Below are 8,724 nucleotides of genomic sequence, written 5' to 3'. Positions count from 1 at the left end.
AAACTGTACACGACTGTTTCAGTGAGAGTATAGGTGGGGAAGGAGAATGGGAAATACAGCCAGGTTTACAAGGAAAATAGTGGAATCAACTAACACTTCATGTCTTAAAAAAGAGCACCCATTGATAAAACAACAAAAACATCTGACGGGTAAAAAAAACTGTCACATCATCAGAACAAGATGGAATTTACAACAAAATGCGTTGCTTTGTTTTGCAATTTGAAGTGTAAGACTCCTTCAGATTGAGATCTGGCTAGCACAGGACATTCTGACAAAGCTGCTGTTAGAATGCACCAAAGGCAGCTTACAGTTACAGCCTTGGTGTAGGAAGGCTGCAACAATTTGTGTGCTCCTGGGGGAGGGAGCTCTCCATTAGTCTCTCTGTCTCTGTCTCTACCCCTCTCTGGGTGGTTCTCAGTTCCCAGAGGGCCCCTTCAGACTGGAGTCCTTCAGACCCTGATGGGCAGCCCCAGCCTGGAGGTTACAGGCCGAGGGGTCACAGTAGCCGGTGGGGCCAGCGTTACCAGGAGGCCCAGGAACGCCAGGCTGTCCAGAAGCACCAGGAGGTCCTCTCTCGCCGTCCCGTCCCTCCCGACCATAACCAGGCTTCCCTGGCTCACCTACGAACAGACACGTCTTATCAGACACCCTCAAAGAACATGACTAAAACACCCCCAGAATGTATGGGAATTGGCATACTGAGGCATTGTATGTTTTTTAAGAAACAGGTGACTCATAATTGACTTCTCCTGGGAAAAGTCAAGGCCACTAACACTTACCTGGCAGACCAGGGGGTCCTGGGATGCCTTTAGCCCCTCGCGCCATGGGACCTCTGTCTCCTCTGTCGCCCAATTCACCTGTGCCAAACACACACATTTTATAACATACCATCATTTACTGTACATATCCACCAACAACTGTTTGTCACAACCGTATATCACTTTTCAACACAAATTCCTACCTTTGGGTCCTTTGAGTCCCAGAAGTCCTGGAGGCCCTTTGAGGCCTGGTAGTCCTCTTGAGCCAGCCTGTCCAGGGAAGCCACTGTCTCCTGGGGGACCAGCGGGACCAGGAAGTCCAGGCTTACCAGGCAGGCCAGCTACTCCTGACTCCGGCCTCCTTAGACTGGCAGCCAACTGGGCCAACTGCTCTGTTGAGGCAAGAAGGAGAGGGTGTGTAATGTGTATACTGCCACACCAAGGCCATAATATCTCTAGTGTGAACTGGACAATAAAACACAAGGCTACAAATATAATACATATAATACAAGATAATACATATCTAATGTCATCCAAAATGGATAACTTCAATGTGGTGGTGTCAAGCATATCATATAGTATATCACATCATTATTAATCAAATATATCGTATCTTAAACATCCAGTTCAGAGTGTATCAGGGGTGAATTACCACTCTGTTCCCGATTCCCTCTTTAGCTGTTATGATTTATTCTCACATTTCCAATCCAGTCAGTCAGTAAATTGAGTAGACAGCAAATAACACACTGCTTATTTCAGATTTTCAATTGCAGAAAAATATATTCATGGTTTAAAGAGTTTAATACCAAACTCTAAGGGCTTTTCAATGCACTTGGCTATGGTATTTTGCATTTTGCACTTCAAGTTCTGAGCCCCCTGGTGCAAATTAATGTCTTGGTTGCTTGACTGATTTTTTCTTTTCTTTTTTTCAGGTACAGAATATTTTGCTCTTAGCAAAAAGTGCAGGTCTGCTGGAGGTGAAATACATTTTTCAGCACATATATAAAAAAGTAATGAGTATAGGATAAGAGTGGTAGAGGGATAAGACGGGAGTACAGAGACAACATACAGTTAGAAAAGCATTTCTACGGTTCAGGGAGGAAAACAGGAGTCTTTCAACCATCAAATAAACAAAGATTGAAACATAAGTTATGGTCATGATCGCCTCTATTTTAAATCTACTGTTTATCTTCAAACTGCCGAGCGAGACGTTACAATGGAGGGGTATTAAAAGTGAGAGTGTGCTTAAAGGCATATTAGGATCCATCAAGAAGCTTCAAATTAAGGAAATAGCGCAGTTTAATGATGTGAAACCACCAACCCAATACCCTTACCTTGCATAACTCGCATGCAGACTTGTCTGATGTGCTGATCACTTGGTTCTTTACCCTGGGAACAAGGACAATGTAATGAGAGAGATTTCATTTAATAGTTTCTCCTGATTATAAAAGGTTGTTATATAACATTGACTGAACACTGACAATTGTGTTATAATCATGTTGTCAAGCTCAGGTGTCCTGATACATAATCTCCAAAGATGGGGGGAATTAGTGGCGCCTACCGCTGGTCCCTGTGACCCTCGAACTCCAGGTGCTCCCCTGTTTCCTTGCATGCCACGTGGTCCAGGTGTGCCAGATGGGCCCTCAATGCCGGGCTGACCTCGACTTCCCTCAGGGCCTCTGTTACCAGGCTCTCCAGGGTTGCCAACCTACAACCAATGAGGAAAAGGACACTGGATCAGAACAACATGACTGTATGATTGGTTTGGAGTGTTCTCAGTACAGATTTGTGAGTTTCTGCAGAGCTTGATAATGGAGCTAGGTCTGGGTGGCTACCTATACATGCTTATTGTAAAGCTGTCAGAACTCACCGCTCCTTTCGGTCCAGACTCTCCTAGATCACCCTATGGTACAAATGACAAAAACAGAACAGAGATCAGAAAGTCAATACAGTGAATCAAGGGAGGTGTTACAAAATGGTGACATGATTTCTCACAGAAATACGCGCAGTGCATTCAATGAATACTTGTTTGAATAATAACTTACACCATCTCCTTTGTCTCCAGGGGTTCCCTCAGCACCTTGTACACCCTACGCAAACAAATAAATACAAAACATTTGGGCAAAATAAGAAAGGGCAAAATCATGTTCTTTCCTGGTGGATTATTTAATTGACCAACAGCCAAGTATTGCTGTGAGAGAATGTATATTTAACATACCGGCTCGCCTTTAGGTCCAGAGTCGCCACCTTCTCCCTGGAATAGTAAAAAGCTACGGTCAGATTTCTCATTGATAACAAGATGGTCCTTCAAAGATCAATGATGAATTTATTTTTGTAATCTATATATATAATATTAGTATCCTTGTCATAACAGACCTATACATAATAACGTTTTACTTGATAAAGAATTATTCAAAAAGTTGTTGGAAAATCACTAAGACATCGACAATACTCACACATGTGGTGTCATAGCACAGCACAAAATGTACTTGTCAAAGCATTTTTTCATTTACAGCACTAGAGGGAGCTAAGAAGCTGTAAAGTGTAAAGATTTTGCCCTTGTCAGGTGCATGTGAAATGTCTCCCCTCTATTAACGTAAACCTGCTGATCTCACAATATATATGATTATAGAGAACCCTAAAAAGTAATACTATGGTTTTATGAAAAGTATCATAAGACATTTTTGGAACATGAAATTATGCACAAGCCACAAATATTTTTTTTTAATCTGGCTTGCAGTTGGTAAATCCATGGTTCAGAGTGCATAAGTCCAGTAAGCAGAAGTATGTATTCTGTATAACAGCAGTGCTTGATTTCTTCATCAACGTAATGACAGGTCTCAACACAGGAAATGGAAGTGAGACTACATTGTTCTCTTACCCTCTCTCCCTTCACTCCGGGGAGGCCAGAGGGGCCCGGGAGACCAGGAAGACCAAGATCACCTTTAGATCCCTACAAAAGGGGGATTATAGACGTGGCATCAGAGAAGACACAACACAACAACCAATATTCTTTTCAACAAGAAACCATGTCCTCTTGCTCCTCATAAATAAGTACAATATACAACATGACATACAACTGTTCACGAAACAGCCTTTTCAGATGGCGAGAAAGAAATATATGCTTGCACACAAAATGTACACAATAGCAGTTATAAAACTGGGCTCTAATTTAGCTTTTGTGTGTTTGTGTTTGTCTCTTCCCCTCTTCACACCTCTGATCCATGACTGTCTGTCTGAGGAATGCCAGAGGAACAGACGGCTCTTTCAGCTTGCTGGCCCTGCTCTCGAGTCTCCCCTTACTGTGAACATAGCCTATGTGTGAGATCCTAGTCTGGCCTATTCTCTAGGGAATTCCAGTTGCGGTCCCCACAGTTAGGTCCAGCCACCCCTGGTCCTACACACTTTGCGTCCTTCCTTATTATCTGTTTCATTCTTTCTCTCTCTCTCTTTGTTCCCGTCTCCCCATCTGAACCATCGTGCTCTTCATGCTAACATTGTTTTAACTAAGGATAAAGAAGAAGCCGCACACTCTCGTTCCAGATGCAAAAAGTGCAAAAAGTGCAAAAAGTGCAAAAACGGTTTCGGCCGTAGCCTTTGTCAATAGAAATACACTTTTTGCATCTGGAACGAGAGTGTGCGGCTTCTACTTTATTCTTTAGTATTCTGCTCCGTCGCCAGCACCTCGCCCACGTTTTCTGCGGTGTGTGTTCTCTTCTTTTTCAACATTGTTTTATCAACATTGGTGCCAGTATTCTTTTTTGAGGGCCGAATTTAAATTAAAACCTATAATACTTGTTATTATTATTCATAATAATATATTTACCCATAGTGTGTAGTGTTTTCATTTGTAATAATCTCTCATTATTCATGCTTCATTTGTTACGGTATTCCTTTGGTAAGATCTTACATAACTGTGCCTACACTGCATTCCCTTTTTTAATTGCACTGTCCAAACTTGGGGCAGTATAATAAAAAATGTGGCCAATAGTGTGACAAAACCTAAGACATTGATAGACCATGGAACAAGGACACACAGAATACCATGCCATTGATGTCCCATTCATAACCCGGCAGTTGGCACTGGATAAAAATATCCCATATGAATTGACCACTCATAGGTTTTAGATACACACAACCAAAACAGCACAACACAAAGAGGTGTGTGGGTGTGTGTGTGTGTGTGTGTGTGTGTGTGTGTGTGTGTGTGTGTGTGTGTGTGTGTGTGTGTGTGTGTGTGTGTGTGTGTGTGTGTGTGTGTGTGCGTGTGTGTGTGTGTGTGTGTGTGTGTGTGTGCGTGTGATGTTATGACTTAATTCTGCTTATGTCTTGTATCATAATTACTAACGTATTTATTTTCATTGTGTTCAGTCAAGATGCTATCATAATGTTATTGTTGCTAAGTTCAACTTCAAGTCATACCATAAGTCTGTGTGTTTAATGTCATTATTCCCTGATATCCGACCATACATCTGTACATTTAATTTAGCTTCTGTCAATTACACTGCAAACAGTTGATAACTTACCCTGGCACCTGGTTTGCCTAATGGTCCACCTGGACCTTGTTCACCTCTGTCTCCCTAGATTGTGTACCAGGAAATGACAAGAGAACAAAAGAGAAAAAAAAATGTTTGGGTGCAATCACCAAAGGACACCAAAACGTAAACAAACTGAAGGGATACTCACAGATCCACCAATTGGTCCAATAGGTCCTAGTTCTCCCTGATTTCCACGCTCCCCCTGTGAGATTAAAAGTACAGTGAGATGATACAGATGACCATTACATTTTAACCTTTGTGTGTTTATGTGTTAGTGTGTCATGGACTTACTGTTTTACCAGCGGACCCCATTGTTCCAAGCAGGCCGGCCTCACCAGAGCTTCCCTGGGGTGAAACAACAGAAACTGAGTTTAGTTTGATGGATGGTCAGTAGCCCATGGTGCAATTCAAGAATATGAAATGACAGTGAAAATGACTGTAGCCTTAACCATGAAAATCAAGACACCTACCTTGTCTCCACCAAGACCTTTTGGCCCAGGAGCACCGGTTAATCCCTACAGGGAAAGATACAATGGACAAAAAACTATAAATAATAATCAACGAGAACCACAGTAGGATGATCCCAACTTAAATTAGGCATTCTGTTTCATTTCTGTATTGGAAAATGGAAGCAATGTATCCAGTAGGAGATCTCACTTACAAAAACAACACTGCATGGCTTACAAATGTGAAATGTGTAATGTGATGACACGGTGTGATGAAAAAGCACAGATGACAATCCCCAAGAAATCTACCACAATTCTGCGACTTTATTTCAAGATATAATACTTATATTATATGAACTAATATTATACCTTGAAATAAAGTAGTAGAATTGTGGTAGATTTACACAGGTGCATCCGATCAGAGTGTTAGACGTTCTGAGTCGAAGGTCATACTTACAGGAAGTCCCTGAAGCCCCACCTCCCCAGAGGCTCCTCCCTTCCCAGTGGTACCCTGCAGGGAGACAGAACTTACTGAATAAAGATCACATGTTGGCATTACCGTCTGATCCTGACAATACTCGACAACTACTGCTGACACCTCTGCTCAATCGATGTAAATCTCACGCATTCTATAATGATGAAGGTGATGTCCTCGTCAATGCAAATTGCTACAGAACAATGACTGTGTGAGACAACATTTACAAACCAACATGGATACAAATAACTGTGCTGTCGTACCTTTCCCCCTGGCATCCCAGGAATACCCTCACGACCATCTGGACCTGGCAAACCCTAGTCATGCAAAGGGAAGTAATAATACATCATTATTTCCCACAAAGTCAACAGAAAGTACTTTATGTTTCCCACATGTCCACCTTTTAGTCTCATTTTGGTGATGTGATTAGATAGTGGTACTTACACCGCCTCCTTTGGGCCCTGGAAGACCCGTTATTCCTCTTGATCCTTGAGGTCCCTTGATGATAAGATAATTAAGCAATTAGCATATCATTGTTATCATAACACCCAGACAGAGAGCATCAGAGAGGATCAGTTTTACCACCTGAAACAGGGTTTTGTATGTGTTCACTCTGGATACTGTGTGTTAACTGTATTTGATGTGAGTTTGCACTAAAACTCACCGAATCACCTTTGGGACCAAATTCGCCCATCACACCCCTCTGGCCTTGATCCCCCTGAAATAGAGTAACACATTACGTATTGTAACACATTACGTATTGGTTGACATATATGTCACATATAGTATTGTGAGACTTTTCAAGTATGGGACAAACTTACGGTAGCCCCTCCAATACCCTGAGGACCTGGGTCTCCATCATGGCCTCGAACCCCCTGTCAGAAGACAAAAGGTATGGAACCATCGTAAGCTTGAAATGATGTAAACATGTCGTCGATACCAATTTCTATAAGGATACAGTTAAAATATAACATATCAATGGACACCAAAACACAGGATGTTGATCTATGAAACCAGAGTGACTCTTACTAATTCTCCCTTGGTGCCCATCATTCCAGTGGATCCTCGAATTCCCTGAGGACCCTGGAATCACATAACAGAAATAGTGCAAACTGTCATTAGCCAATCATTGATATTATCTAAAAATGGTAGGTAAATGTAAAGGTAAAGGTAAGGTAAATCGACTGCACTTATATAGCGCCTTTATCCAAAGCGCTTTACAACGGCCTCTCATTCACCCATTCACACACACATTCACACACCAATGGCGGCAAGCTACCATGCAAGGTGCCGGCCCGCTCATTGGGAGCAATTTGGGGTTCAGTGTCTTGCCCAAGGACACTTCGACATGTGGCCAGCCGGGGCTCAAACTGCCAATCTGCCAACCTTGTGATCATTAGACGGCAACTCTACCTCCTGCGCCACAGCCGCCCCCTAAAAAGGGTATTCAATGAGAATTTCAAACCGTTGGGCCTTGGGATCCGACTTCTCCTAGGCTTCCCTGGTCTCCCTCTTCACCCTAGAGAGATAATAAGAGACATGACAACATTAGTGACTGAATACCATATTCTACAATGACTTATTACAGAGTACTTAGAAAATGCTATTCAGTAAAAAAATAGACATTGATTAAAGAAGCTGCAAGCTGATTTCCATGTGTAGATAAGCTGCTTCAATACAACTCATCAATTAAACATGCACTACTGACAACCTGTCTCACATACATAAATGCAACCATATGAATATAAATATAAATTATATTCTATACATACAGCCAAAGGCAGTATTGATTTCCCTGTTACCTGTGCTAACTTGTTACTATGCGAACTCGTGTTATGAGTTCAATTTCATGTGTCAAAGACGATACCCTTAGATTTGTGAATGAAAAACATGTGTACAGCAGAACAAGATGGCCCTCCAAGAGAGGCAAATCATAGCTGAATTCCACTGAGGGAGAACGCAATTTCCGGGATCTTTGGACAAGTGACAGACTGTACTACATCTACTATATATCACAGAAGGCCAGGAGGTGATGACGGAGACCTAAACCATTTGCATTTATATGGTGCTTGGGGCCATTACTGGGTAGTTGTGTTCACATGGAAATATAAATAAATCATACTCATTTTACATTTACATTTTTGGCATTTAGCAGACGCCTTATTCCAAAGCGAATCAATACAATCAATACATTTGACTAAGTAAGTGAATCATCAATCGACCAGTCGTAGCAGGAAAAGCAATCTAGCTCAGGCCAGCGGCCATTGGCAGTCATCGTGTTAGAAGAAGAAAGGTTGTGTGTGTGTGTTTTTTTTTATTAGTAGTAGACACTGGAGAAACAGTACAAGGGGGTAGTAGAAATCTCAGGAGAAGACATATAGGGGGGGAAAAGCGGGTGTCTCTGGAGACACAGTGCAGGGGGGGTAGTAGATGTCTCAGGAGGAGCAGTCAAGGTGTAGCCTGAAGAGATGGGTCTTCATTATCCGACAGAAGACGGGGAGTGACTC

At 42.1% G+C, this 8,724-nt stretch overlaps 1 protein-coding gene across 1 annotated transcript in view; it reads right to left on the bottom strand.

Annotated features, from left to right (window-relative positions):
- Nucleotides 1-414: 414 nt before the first annotated feature.
- Nucleotides 415-8,724, bottom strand: part of col9a1b (collagen, type IX, alpha 1b) — a gene marked incomplete at both ends in the record, with an annotated part of 19,867 nt that continues 11,557 nt past the window's right edge. The window contains 20 exons of the mRNA XM_080523273.1: nt 415-620; nt 780-857; nt 962-1,150; nt 2,093-2,147; nt 2,320-2,466; nt 2,629-2,661; nt 2,804-2,848; nt 2,977-3,012; nt 3,640-3,711; nt 5,285-5,338; nt 5,445-5,498; nt 5,588-5,641; nt 5,767-5,811; nt 6,200-6,253; nt 6,481-6,534; nt 6,662-6,715; nt 6,882-6,935; nt 7,039-7,092; nt 7,247-7,300; nt 7,683-7,736. Of these exons, the coding sequence (XP_080379399.1) occupies nt 415-620; nt 780-857; nt 962-1,150; nt 2,093-2,147; nt 2,320-2,466; nt 2,629-2,661; nt 2,804-2,848; nt 2,977-3,012; nt 3,640-3,711; nt 5,285-5,338; nt 5,445-5,498; nt 5,588-5,641; nt 5,767-5,811; nt 6,200-6,253; nt 6,481-6,534; nt 6,662-6,715; nt 6,882-6,935; nt 7,039-7,092; nt 7,247-7,300; nt 7,683-7,736 (1,446 nt within the window). The remainder of the gene's footprint in view (nt 621-779; nt 858-961; nt 1,151-2,092; nt 2,148-2,319; nt 2,467-2,628; nt 2,662-2,803; nt 2,849-2,976; nt 3,013-3,639; nt 3,712-5,284; nt 5,339-5,444; nt 5,499-5,587; nt 5,642-5,766; nt 5,812-6,199; nt 6,254-6,480; nt 6,535-6,661; nt 6,716-6,881; nt 6,936-7,038; nt 7,093-7,246; nt 7,301-7,682; nt 7,737-8,724) is intronic.

This window comes from Nansenia antarctica (assembly GCF_963989245.1).
Source record: "Nansenia antarctica genome assembly, chromosome: 1".
In the NCBI taxonomy this organism is placed as follows: Eukaryota; Metazoa; Chordata; class Actinopteri; order Argentiniformes; family Microstomatidae; genus Nansenia; species Nansenia antarctica.
The sequence above is the reverse complement of the archived record's forward strand: the minus strand, read 5'-3'. Positions and strand labels throughout refer to the sequence as shown.